We start from the raw sequence: 21,775 nt of genomic DNA, 5'->3' as shown, positions 1-21,775 counted from the left end.
TAGTGGCCACTATGAATATCTAGTCATGCCCTTTGGATTATCGAACTCACCGGCAGTCTTCCAAGCATTGGTCAATGATACTCTTTGTTTACCTCGACGACATCCTGATCTTCTCCAAGACCCTTCCAGAACACATTCTGCATGTCCGCCAAGCCCTGAAATGCCTCCTGCAGAGTCAGCTATACGTCAAAATAGAGAAGTGTCAGTTCCACGTATCCCAAGTCTCCTTCCTGGGCCACATTAATTCTACCGCCAGCATCCAAATGGACCCCGTAAAGGTTAAGGTGGTCACCTACTGGCCCCGTCCCGCCTCACTCAAACAAGTCCAACTGTTCATCGGGTTTGCCAATTTTCAGACGTTTTATACGCAACTTTGGTGTGGTGGCAGCGACTCTCACGGCCCTAACTCGTCAATCCCAGACCCGCTTTTAATGGATCCCCGAGGCTGACAAGGCATTCGAAGAGTTCAAGGGACATTTCACCTCTGGACCCATCCTCGTTCATCCTGACCCCGCCTCGGATACGGGAGCAGGGGTGGTTCTTTCACAGCGGAACGAGGGGGACATGAAACTGCACCCATGTGTTTTTCTCTCCAAGCGGTTCTCGCCAGCAGAACGCAACTACGATGTAGGCAACTGGGAGCTCTTGGCAGTTAAGTGGACCCTTGCGGAGTGGAGACACTGGTTGGAGGGGGCACCTCATCCCTTCGTGATCTGGACGGACCATAAGAACCTGGTCTCCATCCAAGAAGCCAAGAGGTTGAACACTCGCCAGGCTAGGTGGGCTCTGTTTTGTAACAGGTTCAACTTCATACTAGCCTATCGCCCGGGATCCAAGAACCAGAAAGCAGACGCCCTGTCCCGACAACACGATGCCTCTAACGAGGAGAAGGACCCCGAGCCTATCATACCCAGCTCCCGCATTGTGGCCCCCGTGGTATGGAGTATTGAGATCATGGTCCGACAAGCCCAGACCCGAGATCCCTGACCCCGGCGGGGATCCCACTAACAGACTTTATGTGCCACGCTCAGCCTGTTCTCGAGTACTACAATGGGGACACTCCGCTAAACTAACTGGGCATCCAGGGATTAATCGGACACTGGAGTTCCAGAGGCGGAGATTCTGGTGGACCAACATGATACATGACCACAATAGAGACTATTATGACACTCAGGTGTTTTCAGTTACTAATTATGATTTCCTTTTTAGAGAGGTGTGTTTTCTGTTATCCTTTGCAGAAGCTTGATTTGGTTGCCGTGTGTGTTGTTTCCTGAGTGAGTTTGAGTCTTAGTGTTTGTTGTTTTCCCAGTTTTACTTTGTACCTTCTGTTGATCTTTTTTTCAGTAAAGTATTTATGTTTTTTTCTAAACCACTAGTTCCTCGTCTGGTTTTCTTCTCTGCTCCTGGGTTCTACCTCACCACGTCACACAATTTAGAATGGATTGCTAATACATTGCTTCATGAAGTGGTAGGCTAGTGTCTACAGAGACCCCTGCAGTGACCAGAGGAGAAGAGGGAGGGTGTCCATCCTTTATGAAGAATGATTCTGATCTCTCCAGGAGCATCAACATCTTTGTCAATATTAGACTGGGTGCACAGTCAAGGCTCAAGACTCTGCACCCCCCACCACTATGACAGAAACATTCATTCTGGGCCTTTTCTCTGCTATGGAGTGAGAGTGTAGTGTATTATGACTTGGTTTCAAATATTATTTGAAATCTTTCAAATACTTTATCTGTTTGCTTTAGCCTGCCTGGAGTGCCTGATGGGCAGGTTTGCACTGTTGTGACTATTCTATAGATTCATTAAAGTCAGGCAAACTCAATAAAGCCCAGATTAAGTATCTTAAACTATTTCAAATAGTATTTGAACCCAGGTCTGAGTGTGGTATGATCTTCCCTGAGGCAGCTGAGGCGAGTAGCTTGTCATTAACCTTAATCAGTGATATCTATTCACTGCATCTGCCCTTCAGTTTTCTCTTGCTTGTCTTCTATGCAGCCAGTGTTCCTGCTCTTGTGTCTATTCTGCCTTTTTGTATGTGTTCTGTTAACACCGTACATTCACTTGGTGATATATCATGTGCTTATCAATACCACGCATCTCTGACTGCAGATACATTTGTCAATGCTCTGTTGTAACCTATGACTCTGCAGTTTTAGTCAGCTACTTTGTCCAGGAAGGGCCAGTGACATGCAGGAAGGCCATGTCGCAAATTCGATTTACATGCTGAGAAATGGGATATGAATTATGTGCAGTGCATTATTGTCTGTACACTATGTTGATGGCTACTGTAGTTAGTGTAACAGAAACACATTTTCATGGATTCAGGCTACCTTTATTCAAGGTATATAGGTTCAAGTATGTCTGAATAACTGATGATGATGAGAAATGGCACATTCGCAAAGTGGGTGAGACTCAAATTTGACATTCTATGTGAAATTCTCAATTGGCTTTAGCTGTTATCACAACCTGTGATATATATATACAGTGGGGAAAAAAAGTATTTAGTCAGCCACCAATTGTGCAAGTTCTCCCACTTAAAAAGATGAGAGTGGCCTGTAATTTTCATCATAGGTACACGTCAACTATGACAGACAAAATTAGATTTTTTTTCTCCAGAAAATCACATTGTAGGATTTTTAATGAATTTATTTGCAAATTATGGTGGAAAATAAGTATTTGGTCACCTACAAACAAGCAAGATTTCTGGCTCTCACAGACCTGTAACTTCTTCTTTAAGAGGCTCCTCTGTCCTCCACTCGTTACCTGTATTAATGGCACCTGTTTGAACTTGTTATCAGTATAAAAGACACCTGTCCACAACCTCAAACAGTCACACTCCAAACTCCACTATGGCGAAGACCAAAGAGCTGTCAAAGGACACCAGAAACAAAATTGTAGACCTGCACCAGGCTGGGAAGATTGAATCTGCAATAGGTAAGCAGCTTGGTTTGAAGAAATCAACAGTGGGAGCAATTATTAGGAAATGGAAGACATACAAGACCACTGATAATCTCCCTCGATCTGGGGCTCCACGCAAGATCTCACACCGTGGGGTCAAAATGATCAAAAATCCCAGAACCACACGGGGGGACCTAGTGAATGACCTGCAGAGAGCTGGGACCAAAGTAACAAAACCTACCATCAGTAACACACTACGCCGCCAGGGACTCAAATCCTGCAGTGCCAGACGTGTCCCCCTGCTTAAGCCAGTACATGTCCAGGCCCGTCTGAAGCTTGCTAAAGTGCATTTGGATGATCCAGAAGAGGATTGGGAGAATGTCATATGGTCAGATGATACCAAAATATAACTTTTTGGTAAAAACTCAACTCGTCGTGTTTGGAGGACAAAGAATGCTGAGTTGCATCCAAAGAACACCATACCTACTGTGAAGCATGGGGGTGGAAACATCATGCTTTGGGGCTGTTTTTCTGCAAAGGGACCAGGACGACTGATCCGTGTAAAGGAAAGAATGAATGGGGCCATGTATCGTGAGATTTTGAGTGAAAACCTCCTTCCATCAGCAAGGGCATTGAAGATGAAACGTGGCTGGGTCTTTCAGCATGACAATGATCCCAAACACACCGCCCGGGCAACGAAGGAGTGGCTTCGTAAGAAGCATTTCAAGGTCCTGGAGTGGCCTAGCCAGTCTCCAGATCTCAACCCCATAGAAAATCTTTGGAGGGAGTTGAAAGTCCGTGTTGCCCAGCAACAGCCCCAAAACATCACTGCTCTAGAGGAGATCTGCATGGAGGAATGGGACAAAATACTAGCAACAGTGTGTGAAAACCTTGTGAAGACTTACAGAAAACGTTTGACCTGTGTCATTGCCAACAAAGGGTATATAACAAAGTATTGAGAAACTTTTGTTATTGACCAAATACTTATTTTCCACCATAATTTGCAAATAAATTCATTAAAAATCCTACAATGTGATTTTCTGGATTTTTGTATCTCTTTTTGTCGGTCATAGTTGACGTGTACCTATGATGAAAATTACAGGCCTCTCTCATCTTTTTAAGTGGGAGAACTTGCACAATTGGTGGCTGACTAAATACTTTTTTCCCCCACTATATATATATATATATATATATATATATATATATATATATATATATATATATTGTGATGTCACGAGAGGCTGTGTCCTGGAGGGACGTTACATCCCCCTGAGATGGCTGCAAACCCAGACAGCTAGGGCTCCATCTGCTGGTATGGTCGGGAACTCCAACCCTCTATGGCCAATCTTCCCACGCAGCTGAAACCAATCAGGAGGTGATGAGCTGAAGGTTTGTTGAAGGGAAGAGACACGGTCTCCAAGCTGGGCTCTCTGGAGGACAAGAGTGCTGCACGTCCACTTCCATGAGGAATATAAGGATTTGGAGATACTTACCTTTGGGAAATACTCACCTTTGGATATATGCACCTGTGGAAATACGTGTGGGACATTTGGAAGGACGTTTTGCTGGGTTGGCCACTAGCTGCAACGTGGAATACAGTAAGACTGGGGAAACGTTATTTGAGCGAGGGAGAGTTATGATTTTGGATGTGGAAGAGACATCCCTGAACTGTTAACCCTTAAAGAGCCACCAGAGAACAGAATTGTGTTATACTTTCGTTAGTTTCCCAAGACCTTTAATAAAATCCTTGGTTTGGTTGAACCTGGTCTCCTTGCACTACTTGAGCAATCCCGCTGAAAGCTGTGTAGCCTCTCGTGACATCACAGATGGTGGAGAATACAGGCACGCTCAAGCGTTAATAGTGCATGTCAGAGGAGGATACCGAAGGTTTGATCACCCAGTTTCCAAGCTGGCCGTAGGCTCCCCGCCGACTGAAATGGAGGACATATTGAAAGCCCTTGTTGCTGGCCAGCAAGCCCAGATGCAAGCAAACGTGGCTCTCTTGGAGGAGCAAAAGAAAGCCAACCTTCTGAAGGCAGAGGAATTGCAGTTGCAGAGACAGAGGGTGGTCCAAAATACCCGCCCAATAAAGGCAAGTGACTTTATATCTAAGATGGGAGCTACCGATGACATTGAGGCATACCTGCATGCATTTGAGGCCACGGCCACTAGGGAAGCCTGGCCCAAGCAACAGTGGGGTGGTCTGTTAGCCCCCTTTCTAACCGGGGAATCGCTGAATGCTGTCCGGGACCTGGGCCCTGACCAGGTTACTGACTATGATGCCCTTAAGTCTGAGATCCTCAGCAGATATGGACTCACAAAGTTTGGTATGGCCCAGCGCTTTCACAGCTGGACCTTCCAACCAGACCAACCTCCTCGGGCGCAGATGCATGAACTTGTCCGAATCGCAAGGAAATGGCTGGATCCGCAGAGGAATACAGCAGCGGCGGTGGTGGAGGCCGTTGTGGTGGATCGTTACCTACGCGCCCTGCCTTATGAGGCAAAACGGTTCATCAGTCAACAGGCCTTGACCACGGCTGATCTGACCGTGGAAGCTGTGGAAAAGTACCAGGCCACAGCGGAGATGCTGAATGCTTCCCGAAAAGACCCCAGGAGTGCGGCCCCACCACAAATGGGAAGAACTCGTCCAAAGGACCCCAAGGTCTCGAACCCAGCCACGTCAGGACTTATCCCGGCTCCAGGGGGAGCCAGAAACCAGGCGGGTCCAAGAAGAGTACACCAGGAGGGGGGAAACTTCGACAGTGTTACCGGTGTGGGGAGATGGGACATATCTCCTGGCAGTGTGGGAAACCAGCCGATGAACCTATGCCCACTGCGGAGTCCTCCAGCTCAGCACCCACACATCGTTTTGCCTCGCTCTTGGGAGTCGTAGATGGCGGCCCAGATCGACCCCCCCACCTGCCCGGTAACTGTGAATCACCATGATGTGGAGGCCTTACTGGATTCTGGTAGCCGGGCCACCCTGGTGCGTAAGGATTTGGTGGGCCCAACGTGTCTGACCCCGGGGAAAGTCCTCCCAGTTTCCTGTGTCCATGGGGACACCAGAGAATACCCCATTACTGAACTTACAATGACCAGCACACGGGGAACCATACACACGACGGCGGGGGTGGTTGATTCCCTCCCCGTCCCTGTCCTCATTGGACGAGACTGCCCAGCCTTTTACCCACTCTGGAGAGAGTCTCAGGAGAGGATAACCCGAGTACCTCGGAAACGGAGAGGCAAGACTCATCCTGGGAAGGCTCCGGTGCAATCCTCCGAGTTACTCACTCCCGCCCAGGCTCTGATAGGGATGGCAGGTGCCCAGACCGACACAGAGACGGAGCTACAGAATCTGGACAAAGAACTGTCTGGTCTGAAGGGGACCGCTGAGAGGTATCGTTTGTTAAAGCAACAGTTAGACATGAAGACAGAAGAGTTAGATATCCTCCAGGCTAAACTCCAACAGAGCTCCTTCCCTAAGCAACAGGAGGAGCTGGAGAGGCTGCGCAGGACCATCGAGGAGTGTGAGGAGACCCTGCGCAGTAGTAAGGAGGTCCAGAAGAAGGCAGAGGAGAAGTACAAGGTGTTGGAGAACAAGATGAAGAATGCGGAGGCAGAGAGAGAGAAGGAACTGAAAGCTGCTCAACAGAAGCTAAACTCTGCTAAAACCAAGGCTGATGCGTTCAGTAAGAAACTCAAGGAGAGACAACAGGAGGCTGAGTCCCTGGTCCTAGAGTTGGAGGAGTTGAAGAGAGAGCAGTCTGGCAAGCACCACGGCAATGCGGACGCCCTCTCCCGGCGTGATGCCTTCTTCGCTGCCTTTACCCCGACGAGGACGTCGGTCCCGAGGAGGGGGATGTGTGATGTCACGAGAGGCTGTGTCCTGGAGGGACGTTACATCCCCCTGAGATGGCTGCAAACCCAGACAGCTAGGGCTCCATCTGCTGGTATGGTCGGGAACTCCAACCCTCTATGGCCAATCTTCCCACGCAGCTGAAACCAATCAGGAGGTGATGAGCTGAAGGTTTGTTGAAGGGAAGAGACACGGTCTCCAAGCTGGGCTCTCTGGAGGACAAGAGTGCTGCACGTCCACTTCCATGAGGAATATAAGGATTTGGAGATACTTACCTTTGGGAAATACTCACCTTTGGATATATGCACCTGTGGAAATACGTGTGGGACATTTGGAAGGACGTTTTGCTGGGTTGGCCACTAGCTGCAACGTGGAATACAGTAAGACTGGGGAAACGTTATTTGAGCGAGGGAGAGTTATGATTTTGGATGTGGAAGAGACATCCCTGAACTGTTAACCCTTAAAGAGCCACCAGAGAACAGAATTGTGTTATACTTTCGTTAGTTTCCCAAGACCTTTAATAAAATCCTTGGTTTGGTTGAACCTGGTCTCCTTGCACTACTTGAGCAATCCCGCTGAAAGCTGTGTAGCCTCTCGTGACATCACAATATATATATATAGTACCAGTCAGAAGTTTGGACACACCTACTCATTCAAGGGTTTTTCTTTATTTTTACTATTTTCTACATTGTAGAATAATAGTGAAGAAATCAAAACTATGAAATAACACATATGGAATCATGTAGTAACCAAAAAAGTGTCAAAATATATTTTATATTTGAGATTCTTCAAAGTAGCCACCCTTTGCCTTGATGACAGCTTTGCACACTGTTGGCATTCTCTCAACCAGCTTCAAGAGGTAGTCACCTGGAATGCATTTCAATTAACAGTTGTGCCTTGTTAAAAGTTAATTTGTGGAATTTCTTTCCACAAATTTGAGCCAATCAGTTGTGTTGTGACAAGGTAGGGGTGGTATACATAAGATAGCCCTATTTGGTAAAAGACCGAGTCCATATTATGGCAAGACCAGCTCAAATAAGCAAAGAGAAACAACAGTTTATCATTACTTTAAGACATATGAAGGTCAGTCAATCCGGAAAATTTAAAGAACTTTTCTTCAAGTGCAGTCGCAAAACCCATCAAGCGCTATGATGAAACTGGCTCTCATGAGGACCCAGAGTTACCTCTGCTGCAGAGGATAAGTTCATTAGAGTTACCAGCCTCAGAAATTGCAGGCCACATAATGCTTCACAGAGTTCAAGTCACAGACACATCTCAACATCAACTGTTCAGAGGGGACTGTGTGAATCAGGCCTTCATGGTCGAATTGTCTATGTTAATGTTTTTTAAATGTATGTAAATTGTAAAAAGTATTTTTGTCTGTAATGTCTTTTTACTGATGTGTCGGACCCCTGGAAGACTAGCTGTCACCATTGGCATCGGCTAATGGGGATCCCAATAAAATCTCAATCTAAATTCTCTCGTCTCCCTATCCCCCCTCCCCCGCACTCTCCAAGTACATCATCCGGCTCGAAGGACCAAACACAGCACTCCCCTTTACTCCCCTCTCTCCCTTCCTCCTCCCACCCCACTCTCCCACCCTCTCATCCGTGATGTGTTTTGAAAGACTGCCATCTCAGTCTCCATGCTATTTAGTCTGGACTGGAGCAGGCAGCCAAGCAGTCTTGATATAACCTGTGTCCCAAATGGTATCCTATTTCCTTTATATTTCCTTTATAGTGCACTACCTTTGATAGTGCATTATATAGGGGATAGGATGCCATTTGGGATGCAGCCAGAGCCAGAGCCAGAGCCAGAGAGTGGTTATATTGGTTATTTGGGATTTGATCGCTGTGGTTAGTTGTAGACATATTAATGTCATCATACAGTCTGTATACATACTATTGAGCCAATTGTGGACTATGGAGAATGATAACCCTCACTTAAAGGAAAAGTCCACCTAAAAATTATATTTTGATATTTGTTTTATTAGTCCAATGTTTTTCTTGTCAGTAATCAAGTTTTCAAGACAAGCAAAACATTTTGGGACTATGTCAACAATGGATTAATGAAACAAATTCCCAAAATATAGTTTTTGGGTGGAATTTTCCTTTAAGAATGCCATGAAGGAATATAAAATCAACCTCCATTTGCTTAATTTGTTTACGCTTTCTGAATGTTTCATGTATGAAATGTAAAGCCCTTCTCTAGGACAGTTTCCTGATCTTAGGCTATATTTTAAAATAATCTAATTATGGTTTTCCACAGGGGGTGAGGTGGGGGAGAGAAATACGCCTACAGCATATACAAGGAAGTAATCAACATAAATTAGCATATTGTCTTTGACTCCTGGATGACACTAGCTAGTTATTCTTAGAATGCTTTTTATTTCAAAGCAGAACCTGTATATTAGATGCAACACATTTGAATCCCACTGCACTCCACTGTCGCAAAGGACCAAAATGGCAGGAGAGGTCTTGTGAATAAATTCTTTATTCATAAGAAAAAACATACATCAACCTGTGTTTCATCATGGCATCTTTTTTGTGACATATTTTTGTGTGTAATGTCTCCTGTACAATAGCCTATGAACTGTTAGGCTTGATCAAGTAGTTACAGTGTGTTGTGATCGAGATCCAGACATGTCTTCCTTCTTTCAGTCTAGTTTTGCCAGACATCACACCGTATTCTGGAGAAGCCTAGAACTCCTGGGGTCGAGGCTATCCATCTTTCAGTGTTTATCAAACAGATATTCGTTCTGTATATTTTTATACATTGTTGTTCGTTCCATTGTTGTTTGTTACGACAGGATGAAATATGGAAGCTGCCTGTTTGAGTGTGCTGCTGCATTTATTTTCATTGCTATATGGCCCATAGGGTGGGTTATAGAAATATAATCTATAGAACCGTGTTGATCAATCAATTCACTATCAGGGGATATCTTTATCTATACATGTCCAGACATCTGACATTTTATTAGATATAAGGAGTAGACATGCTCCAGATACGCATGTCCTTAATTTCATGTACGGAGCTAGGATATGCTACGTAATGGGACAGTTTCTACATGCATCAAATCCGTACCTCAGAAGTCTCCCTGCTACCGTATGAGTCCAGGGAGATATCTGGGGTGAGATCGTTCAAGACAAGAACCTGATGCATGTGTACCCACCCGCTTACATATTTGTAGAATATTCTAACTTCTGAGAGGGTATGTGTCAACATGCTGACATATCTAAGCCTTTATACTTAGGCATGAACAAATCCACATATTTTCAGAAATGTATCATATCTGTAGTCATTACATTTATGTATCCGTACAATTTTTTTCTATCATAATTTCAATAGATATCCTTACATGATATGTAATATTCAACCCTCGTATGTCTGATAAAATATGGGCTAAATCCGACTCATGATCAATGTCCAGAACCCAAATTATTTTACCTGTTCAGGTGTCGAAAATCATTGTGCTTCTTCACATGAAGGTGAGCGTACATTTGCACCATATTCAGTAGTAGGCCACAAGGCACGGAAAGGCAAACATCTTCATATTTAATCAGAGTTGCTATTTCCAAAGCACATCTCTGCTATTTTTGTAAAAAAAAAAATAGCATAGCAAATCCAAGCGCTCCAATCACAGCACGTTTTCTGTTAAGATGCAAATGTAGGCCAATCTTTGCTAAAAATGTTTTTGATTTATTTTAACTGAAAATATAAGTTGCACACCCTCAAATACATTTTATTTGTCACATGCGCCAAATACAACTGTCGTGTCTGTTGTTGGTGGCTATTGCTGTCAACAAGGAGTCCACTTAGGCTGCACTGTGATTAGAGGCTTTTATTAATATCACACGTTTACAGCATAAGTGACAGATGTCATGACCACCCGGAGAGCGACGCCTCAGATTGCAATGGCCGCTCTGCCCTCTCTTGGTCTAGCCCTACTTATAAACAATGCAAAAAGATGGGTGCTCCCTCTTCTGGCCAATCACCAGTCTCCCCTGGGGCGTCACACTAAAACATTCCCTCTTGATACTAAAATCAACGTCCTCTCCGGTTCCACTTAAAACATTAACAACGTCATAATCTTCATATACGATACAACCTTACCGTGAAATGCTTACTTACAAGCCCTTAACCAACAATGCAGTTCAAGAAATAGAGTTAAGAAAATATTTACTAAATAAACTAAAGTAAAAAATTTAATAAAAAGTAACACAATAAAATAACAATAACGAGGCTATATACAGGGGGTACCGGTACTGAGTCAATGTGCGGGGGTACAGGTTAGTCGAGGTAATTTATACATGTAGGTAGGGGTAAAGTGACTATGTATAGATAATGCAATGGGTGCAGATTGGGTCGTCAGCGGCGATCCCTCGCAGTCCAGACCCAACGTGGTGTTAGTGTTGGTTTGTGATCCACTCCAAACTGTCAATGCAAAGATCATGAATCAAAATTGTGTCGATATTGCAAGAAAATATTGTAATAGCATATGACCATACCACAAGGTAGGTACTCTACCTGCTTCATTCATGATGAGAAAACCAACTGGAACAAGCTAGCTAGTTAGCCAAGTTTCTAGTTAGCTAACTAGCTTATATTAATCAGTAATACAAAATATGCCTAAAGGTTTTAAAACGTTAGCTGTCACCTTGAGGCTTGATAGAGGGTAAATCCCTGAAGGGAAGGCAATTTTGGTATTTGTTAGGTAGCTAGGCTACCAGTTAGCTTTTACCCCCCTACTGGCTGCTGGCCAAATTAGCTAACGTTCTTGATTCTAGTAACTAAGACAAAAAAAACATCTAAAATTAGCTACTCACTTCAGCGTTAACTTCTTTTGAGGTATTGTTTCTCCCGTTGTCAGTTTGACCACACACCGTTCACACACTCATTTGTGGAGCTCAAATAAAAAAAAGACAGTTGGAAAATATTTGATTCTTGTTAGGCTACCAGTTACAGTGCTTTTAGCTTGCGGTTATGCAGACGGAATTACATGTTTTATAGCCAGTGTCTGAAAGAAAATATGGATTTAATATTTGTCAAATTATTGACCATGTCTTCAAAACTGCATCAGACATTTTTCTTATTTAGCATATCAAAAGCATATCAAGATCCTGATATGGACCTCAGTCAAGAGCATATGCATTGTATGTGCTGAGAAAATATACTATGTAGGCCTACTGTCAGTATTTGTCATCATATAGAGAAAATAAGATGTCCACATAGGCCTATGTCAGGATAGCTAATGAGTCAATATCCGGCCATACAATGTATGATATCCGGAGGGAATCCAAAAATTTATTTGGCATGAAATAAAAATATGGATTGTGCTGAAAACAGAAATGCATCAGAAATCGTCCTTATTTTCAGCATATCAAAAAGCATATCAAGATCCGGATATGGACCTCAGCCAAGAGAAGGATATCTGGAATCAATATCGCTTCATATTTTGAATATGCTGAGAAAACACGTATGCGACTTAGACAGTCAGTATTTGTCAACATGAAGAGAGAAAATAGGATGTCACATATCTCAGGATATTGAATCAGTCGATATCCGGCCATAGGAAATGTCCATGTGTGATATTCAGAGTAATCCCAATATCATATATGTCTAAAAGACACATCTGGATTCAGAATTTGTCAGGATATGGTGCATATCCACAAAACTCAAAATATGCATTGAAAATGGTCTGTATTCTCTAGAATATCAAAAACGTGTAATGTAAAGATATCCCTTTTCGCCCAGTGTCTTGCCAACTACTATGGTCATTGTCATCCCAAACAACCATAGGAGTTGGCTACTGTACACACACATCTGGGACCAGGCTAAACCGCTACAGTCTAGATAGACCCCCCTCTCCTCTACCTTCCACAGGTTGTTGCTGTAGAGAATGTGTACTCAGGCAACCTAACTGGTAAAACAAGGGTTAATAAATAAACAAACCTCTAACCTCTCCTCTCTCCTTTGTGTCTTGCAGGTATTTATGAGCAGGCATTTCTTCTATTACTGCAGTGAACCAGTCCTGGATGTGAAAATAGCCTTTTGTCAGGTGTGTGTTCCTTACAGGTAAAATAAGGTACAGTATTCATTCACTTCCATTTCCCCTTTATTAGTGTTATGTCTGTTTCATAGAGTTGGAAAGAGGGTCCACCCCCTATTTTTGCCATTATCTCTTCTGTGACGGCATGGGCAGCACTATTGAGGGACTAGGTCTGCCTTAAAATGGTGGTGGTGAAAGCCTTCTACGGGGCCACCCATGCTAAAACAGGCTTTGTGAAAAGTGTGCCATATATCCAAATCTAAGGTGCGTTTGTGTCTCATATGATGACCCAAGGGGTACTGTAGCCTTGTCCTATACTGTATGTGCTGTAGCTAATTACTTTTTGTTAGCATCAGTGTTAATAGATCAGCGGTTCCCAAACCAGGAGTCGCAAGCCCATGTTGGGCCGCCTGATGTGAAAACGGGGTCCCGGGAGAATTTCCATAATCCTGAAGAAAATAAAGATATACAAAAATATATATATTTTAAAATATCGTCTTTGTATCTCAAAATCATTTTAATGTGGTTAGCCTTAAACATCTAAATGAAAATTACTCAAATTTGTCAGATAACACTATCAAACAAATAATGTATGCTATTGCTAGCAATGAAGAGGAAACTCTGACTGAACGACTCAAAAACTCCCCAGTTTATGCTCTCCAAATGGACATTAGCTGTGAGGGCTGAGATGCCCATGCATTGACTTTTGTTCGCTATACATCGGGGGATGCTATTCACGAGGACATATTGTTCTGTCTCACGATTCCCGAGCATCCAACGGCACAGGGGATATTCAAATCAAATCAATAATAAATAAAGGAACATATAAATATATGGATGAGCAATGTCATTGTCAGAGCGGATAGGCTAAGATGCAAAAGATAGTATAGAATACAGTATATACATATGAGATGGGTAATGCAAGATATGTAAACATTATTTAAGTGACATTACTAAAGTGACTAGGGTTCCATTTATTAATGGAACAGTTTCTTGAAGTCCACGATCATCTCCTTAGTTTTTTTGACGTTGAGTGAGAGGTTATTTTCCTGACACCACACTCCGAGAGCCCTCACCTCCTCCCTGTAGGCTCATCTTTGTTGGTAATCAAGCCTACTTCTGTTGTGTCATCTGCAAACTTGATGATTGAGTTGGAGGTCTGCATGGCTACGCAGTCATGGGTGAACAGGGAGTACAGGAGGGGGCTGTGCACACACCCTTGTGGGGCCCCAGTGTTGAGGATCAGCGAAGTGGAGATGTTGTTTCCTACCTTCACCACCTGGGGGCGGACCGTCAGGAAGTCCAGGACCCAATTGGCCTCAAGCTTAATGAAGTCACATAATTAGTTAAATAAAGTCCACCTGTGTGCAATCTAAGTGCCACATGATCTCAATATATATGCACCTGTTCTGAAAGGCCCCAGAGTCTGCAACACCACTAAGCAAGGGGCACCACCAAGCAAGCGACACCATGAAGACCAAGGAGCTCTCCAAACAGGTCAGGGACAAAGTTGAGGAGTACAGATCAGGGTTGGATTATACAAAAATATCAGAAACTTTGAACATCCCACGGAGCACCATTAAATCCATTATAAAAAAATGGAAAGAATATGGCACCACAACAAACCTGCCAAGAGAGGGCCGCCCACCAAAACTCACGGACCAGGCAAGGAGGGCATTAATCAGAGAGGCAACAAAGAGACCAAAGATAACCCTGAAGGAGCTGCAAAGCTCCACAGCGGTTATAGGAGTATCTGTCCATAGGACCACTCCACAGAGCTGGGCTTTACGAAAGAGTGGCCAGAAAAAAGACATTGCTTAAATAAAAAAATAAGCAAACACGTTTGGTGTTCGCCAAAAGGCATGTGGGAGACTCCCCAAACATATGGAAGAAGGTACAGATCAGATGAGACTAAAATTGAGCTTTTTGGCCATCAAGGAATACGCTATGTCTGGCGCAAACCCAACACCTCTCATCACCCAGAGAACACCATCCCCACAATGAAGCATGGTGGTGGCAACATCATGCTGTGGGGATGTTTTTCATCAGCAGGGACTGGGAAACTGGTCAGAATTGAAGGAATGATGGATGGCGCTAAATACAGGGAAATTCTTGAGGGAAACATGTTTCAGTCTTCCAGAGATTTGAGACTGGGACGGAGGTTCACCTTCCAGCAGGACAATGACTCTAAGCATACTGCTAAAGCAACACTCAAGTGGTTTAAGGGGAAACATTTAAATGTCTTGGAATGGCCTAATTGCTGTACCTCAGCGGAACCCATCCAACTTGAAGGAGCTGGAGCAGTTTTGCCTAGAAGAATGGACAAAAATCCCAGTGCCATGCTTATAGAGACAAACCCCAAGAGACTTGTAGCTGTAATTGCTTCAAAAGGTGGCTCTACAAAGTACTGACTTTGGGGGGGGGGTGAATAGTTATGCACGCTCAAGTTTTCTGTTTTTTTGTCTTATTTCTTGTTTGTTTCACGCAAAAAAATATTTTGCATCTTCAAAGTGGTGGGCATGTTGTGTAAATCAAATAATACAAACACCCCAAAAAATCCATTTTAATTCCAGGTTGTAAGCAACAAAACAGGAAAAATGCCAAGGGGGGTGAATACTTTCGCAAGCCACTATGAGTCTTTCTGGGTAAGTCTCTAAGAGCTTTGCACACCTGGATTGTACAATATTTGCCCATAATTCTTTTTAAAAAGTCTTCAAGCTCTATCAAATTGGTTGTTGATCATTGCTAGACAACCATTTTCAAGTCTTGCCATAGTTTTTCAAGCAGATTTAAGTCAAAACTGGAACTCTGGTGGAAAGCAGACTGAAACAGGTTTTTCTCTATGATTTTGCCTCTGCTTAGTTCCATTTAGTTATTTTTTTTATCCTGGAAAACTCAAGTCCTTGACAATTACAGGCATACACATAACATGATGCAGCCACCACTACCACTATGCTTGAAAATATGGAGAGTGGTACTCAGTAATACGTTGTATTGGATTTGCCCCAAACATCACACTTTGTATTCCGGTCATAAAGTCATTTCTTGCAGTATTATTTTAGTGCCTTGTGGCAAACAGGATGCATGTTTTGAAAAAAATAATCGGTACAGGCTTCCTTCTTTTCATTCTTTCAATTAGGTTTGTATTGTGGAGTAAATACAATGTTGTTGATCCATCCTCAGTTTTCTCCTATCACAGCCATTAAACTCTATAACTGTTTTAAAGTCACCATTGGCCTCATGGTGAAATCCCTGAGCGGTTTCCTTCCTCTCCGACAACTGAGTTAGGAAGGGCGCCTGTATCTTTGTAGTAACTGGGTGTATTGGTACACCATCCAAAGTGTATTTAATAACTTCACCATACTCAAAGGGATAGTCAATGTGTGCCCATCTACCAATAGGTGCCCTTTGCGAGGCATTGGAAAACCTCCCTGGTCTTTGTGGTTGAATCTGTGTTTGAAATTCACTGCTCGACTGAGGGACCTTAAAGATAATTGTATGTGTGGGGTATAGAGATGAGGTAGTCATAAAAAAAATAAAGTTAAACACTATTATTGCACACAGTGAGTCCATGCAACTTACTATGTGTCACGATGTCAGTGTATGCGGTAGACTGAAGTCAGGCGCAGGACACAGAACTCAATGAAAAAACGTATCTTTACTAATACACGTAAAGAAACAAGAAGCCTCCACGCAGGGAGGAATAAACCCGCTCACCAACGACATCAGCAAACAAACAACAAACACGCACAGAACACAATGGGAGCCACAGGGTTAAATAGGGGCGGAGTAATCACAAGATGGGCAACAGGTGTGAAACAATCTGACACAACAGGTAGAACATAGAAACATATAACATAGATCGGCAGCAGCTAGTACTCCTGTGACGACGAACGACGAAACCTGCCCGAGCAAGGAGGAGGGGCAGCCTCGGCAGAATCCGTGACAGTACCCCCCCGACGCGCGGCTCCAGCCGTGCGTCGACACCGGCCTCGGGGACGGCCAGGAGGGCACGGGGCGAGTGGGATGATTGCGGTGGTAATCCCTCAACATGGATGGATCGAGGATATCCCTCCTAGGAACCCAGCACCGTTCCTCCGGACCGTACCCCTCCCACTCCACGAGATACTGCAGGCCCCCCACCCAATATGGACCGAGCCGAGTACGCCGGTGCCCCCTCGATGTCCAGCGGGGGCGGAGGAACCTCCCGTATCTCCGACTCCTGGAGTGGACCAGCTACCACCGGCCTGAGGAGAGACACTAATACATTTTACATTTTACATTTTAGTCATTTAGCAGACGCTCTTATCCAGAGCGACTTACATCAGCAATTAGGGTTAAGTGCCTTGCTTAAGGGCACATCGACAGATTTTTCACCTAGTCGGCTCGGGGATTAGAACCAGCGACCTTTCGGTTACTGGCACAACGCTCTTACCCACTAAGCTAAGCTACCTGCCGCCCATACGATAATTAGTAGGAAGTTGTAACCTATAACATACCTCATTCAATCTCCTCAGGACTTTGAATGGCCCCACAAACCGCCGACCCAGTTTCCGGCAGGGCAGGCGAAGGGGCAGGTTTCGGGTCGAGAGCCAGACCCGGTCCCCCGGTGCATACACCGGGGCCTCACTGCGGTGGCGGTCGGCGCTCGCCTTTTGCCGCCTGATGGCCCGCTGCAGACGTACATGGGCAGCGTTCCAGGTCTCCTGCGAGCGCCGAAACCACTCGTCCACCGCAGGAGCCTCGATCTGGCTCTGATGCCAAGGTGCCAGGACCGGCTGATAACCTAATACACATTGGAACGGAGACAGGTTAGTAGAGGAGTGGCGGATGGAGTTCTGGGCTATCTCTGCCCAGGGGAGGTAAACCGACCACTCCCCCCGCCGGTCCTGGCAATACGACCTCAGAAACCTACCCACCTCCTGGTTTACTCTCTCCACCTGCCCGTTACTCTCGGGGTGAAATCCTGAGGTCAGACTGACCGAGACTTCCAGACGTTCCATGAACGCCCTCCAAACCCTAGAGGTGAACTGGGAACCCCGATCAGACACTATATCCTCAGGCACCCCGTAGTGCCGGAAAACGTGTGTAAATAGGGCCTCAGCTGTTTGTAGGGCCGTATGGAGACCGGGCAGCGGAATGAGGTGGCAGGACTTAGAAAACCGATCCACAACGACCAGGATCGGGGTGTTCCCTTGTGAGGGGGGAAGATCCGTCACGAAGTCCACCGATAGGTGGGACCATGGTCGTTGTGGAACGGGTAGAGGTTGCAATTTCCCTCTGGGCAGGTGTCTAGGAGCCTTACACTGGGCGCACACCGAGTGAAGGGTGAAAACAAAACGGGTGAGAAACATGGACCACCTTGCCTGGCGAGGGTTTAACCTCCTCGCTGCCCGGATGTACTCCAGATTGCGGTGGTCAGTCAAAATGAGAAAAGGGTGTTTAGCCCCCTCAAGCCAATGTCTCCACGCTTTCAGAGCTTCGACCACAGCCAACAGCTCCCGGTCCCCCACATCATAGTAGCGCTCCGCCGGGCTGAGCTTCTTCGAAAAGAAGGCACAGGGGCGGAGTTTAGGTGGCGTACCTGAGCGCTGAGACAGTACAGCGCCTATTCCAGCCTCGGACGCGTCCACCTCAACCGTGAAGGCTAAAGAGGGGTCCGGATGAGCCAGCACTGGAGCCGAGGTAAACAGGTTTTTCAGACGACTAAAAGCCCTGTCCGCCTCCGCTGACCACCGCAGACGCACCGGCCCCCCCTTCAGTAACGAGGTAATGGGAAATGCTACCTGACCAAAGCCCCGGATAAATCTCCGGTAGTAATTAGCAAAACCCAAAAATCGCTGCACCTCCTTTACCGTGGTTGGAGTCGCCCAATTACGCACGGCCGAAATGAGGTCACTCTCCATCCTCACCCCTGACGCGGACATATGGTACCCCAAGAAAGAGATGGACTCCTGGAAGAACAGGCATTTCTCTGCCTTAGCATACAGGTCATGCTCCAACAGTCTTCCAAGCACCTTACGCACCAGGGACACATGCTCGGCCCGTGTAGCGGAGTATATAACTGACTCCATCGTGGTGCGTGTTTCTGTCACGATGTCAGTGTATGCGGTAGACTGAAGTCAGGCGCAGGACACAGAACTTTACTAATACACGTAAAGAAACAAGAAGCCTCCACGCAGGGAGGAATAAACCCGCTCACCAACGACATCAGCGAACAAACAACAAACACGCACAGAACACAATGGGAGCCACAGGGTTAAATAGGGGCGGAGTAATCACAAGATGGGCAACAGGTGTGAAACAATCTGACACAACAGGTAGAACATAGAAACATATAACATAGATCGGCAGCAGCTAGTACTCCGGTGACGACGAACAACGAACCCTGCCCGAGCAAGGAGGAGGGACAGCCTCGGCAGAATCCGTGACACTATGTGACTTGTTAAGCAGGTTACTTCTCCTGAACTTATTTAGGCTTGCCATATCAAAGGGGTTGAATACTTATTGAATCAAGACATTTCTGCTTTTTATTTTTAATGTATTTGTAAAAATGTCGAAAAACATAATTCCACTTTGACATTATGGGGTATTGTGTGTAGGCCAGTAAACATTTTGTAAATTCAGGCTGTAAAATGACAAAATGTGGAAAAAGTGAAGGTGTTTGAATACTTTCTGAAGGCACCTGATTGATTTGTTTGTATTATGAAGGCTGAATATATAATACATGCCTTTATGTTGCAGGCATATTGTAGTCATCATGATATTAACAAAAAATGTATTATATACAGTCGTGGTCAAAAGTTTTGAGAATGACACAATATTGGTCTTCACAAAGTTCGCTGCTTCAGTGTTATGAGATATTTTTGTCAGATGTTACTATGGTATACTGAAGTATAATTAGAAGCATTCCATAAGTGTCAAAAGCTTTTATTGACAATTACATTAAGTTTATGCAAAGAGTCAATATTTGCAGTGTTGACCCTTCTTTTTCAAGACCTCTGCAATCCGCCCTGGCATGCTGTCAATTAACTTCTGGGCCACATCCTGACTGATGGCAGCCCATTCTTGCATAATCAATGCTTGGAGTTTGTCAGAATTTGTGGGTTTTTGTTTGTCCACCCGCCTCTTGAGGATCGACCACAAGTTCTCAATGGATTATGGTCTGGGGAGTTTCCTGGCCATGGAACCAAAACGCAGATGTTTTTTTCCCCGAGCCACTTAGTTATCACTTTTGCCTTATGGCAAGGTGCTCCATCATGCTGGAAAAGGCATTGGTCGTCACCAAACTGTTCTTGGCTGGTTTGGTGAAGTTGCTCTCGGAGGATGTGTTGGTATCATTCTATATTCATGGCTGTGTTCTTAGGCAAAAATGTGAGTGAGCCCACTCCCTTGGCTGAGAAGCAACCCCACACATTAATGGTCTCAAGATGCTTTACTGTTGGCATGACACAGGACTGATGGTAGCGCTCCCCTTTTCTTCTCCGGACAAGGTGTTTTCCGGATGCCCCAAACAATCATAAAGGGGATTCATCAGAGAAAATGACTTTACCCCAGTCCTCAGCAGTCCAATCCCTGTACCTTTTGCAGAATATCAGTCTGTCCCTGATGTTTTTCCTGGAGAGAAGTGGCTTCTTTGCTGCCCTTCTTGACACCAGGCCATCCTCCAAAAGTATTTGCCTCACTGTGTGTGCAGATGCACTCGCACCTGCCTGCTGCCATTCCTGAGCAAGCTCTGCACTGGTGGTGCCCGGATCCCACAGCTGAATCAACTTTAGGAGACGGTCCTGGCGCTTGCTGGACTTTCTTGGGCGCCCTGACGCCTTCTTCACAACAATTCAACCTCTCTCCTTGAAGTTCTTGATGATCCGATAAATGGTTGATTTAGGTGCAATCTTACTAGCAGCAATATCCTTGCCTGTGAAGCCCTTTTTGTGCAAAGCAATGATGACGGCATGTGTTTCCTTGCAGGTAACCATGGTTAACAGAGGAAGAACAATGATTTCAAGCACCACCCTCCTTTTAAAGCTTCCAGTCTGTTATTCTAACTCAATTACCAAGACAGAGTGATCTCCAGCCTTGTCCTCGTCAACACTCACACCTGTGTTAACGAGAGAATAACTGACATGATGGCAGCTGGTCCTTTTGTGGCAGGGTTGAAATGCAGTGGAATTTTTATTTGGGATTAAGTTCATTTTCATGGCAAAGAGGGACTTTGCAATTAATTGCAATTCATCTGATCACTCTTTATGACATTCTGGAGTATATGCAAATTGCCATCATCAAAACTGAGGCAGCAGACTTTGTGAAAATTAGTATTTGTGTCATTCTCAAAACTTTTGACCACGACTGTACACTACATGACCAAAGGTACACTACCGTTCAAAAGTTTGGGGTCACTTAGAAATGTTCTTTTTTTTTGAAAGAAAAGCAATTTTTTTGTCCATTAAAATAACATCAAATTGATCAGAAATATAGTGTACAGAGGCCCATTATCAGCAACCATCAGTCCTGTGTTCCAATGGCACGTTGTGTTTGCTAATCTAAGTTTATCATTTTAAAATGCTAATTGATCATTAGAAAACCCTTTTACAATTATGTTAGCACAGCTGAAAACTGTTGTGCTGATTAAAGAAGCCTTCTTGAGAGTAGTTGAGTATCTGGAGCATCAGCAATTGTGGGTCTGTTTCTCAAACTAGACACTAATGTATTTGTCCTCTTGCTCAGTTGTGCACCAGGGCTTCCCACTCTGGTTAGAGCCAGTTTGCGCTGTTCTGTGAAGGGAGTAGTACACAGCGGTGTACGAGATCTTCAGTTTCTTGGCAATTTCTCGCATGGAATAGCCTTAATTTCTCAGAACAAGAATAGACTGATGAGTTTCAGAAGAAAGTTATTTTTTTCTGGCCATTTTGAGCCTGTAATCGAACCCACAATTGCTGATGCTCCAGATACTCAAGTCTCAAGAAGGC

The 21,775-nt window shown here is 44.8% G+C and overlaps 1 protein-coding gene across 7 annotated transcripts in view; it reads left to right on the top strand.

Annotated features, from left to right (window-relative positions):
* The window catches only part of LOC121582737 (mitogen-activated protein kinase 10), a 112,934-nt gene that overhangs the window by 36,613 nt on the left and 54,546 nt on the right, over positions 1-21,775 (top strand). For 5 of the 7 annotated variants that reach the window (XM_041898799.2, XM_041898798.2, XM_041898802.2 and 2 more), the window contains exon 2: positions 12,744-12,815. In XM_041898799.2, the coding sequence (XP_041754733.1) occupies positions 12,744-12,815 (72 nt within the window). Of the gene's footprint in view, positions 1-12,743; positions 12,843-21,775 lie in introns of those variants that run through there. The other 2 variants (XM_041898801.2, XM_041898800.2) reach the window with 2 other exon arrangements.

This window comes from Coregonus clupeaformis, chromosome 15 (genome assembly GCF_020615455.1).
Source record: "Coregonus clupeaformis isolate EN_2021a chromosome 15, ASM2061545v1, whole genome shotgun sequence".
NCBI classification, from domain to species: Eukaryota; Metazoa; Chordata; class Actinopteri; order Salmoniformes; family Salmonidae; genus Coregonus; species Coregonus clupeaformis.
This window is presented reverse-complemented; position numbering and strand designations above follow the sequence as displayed.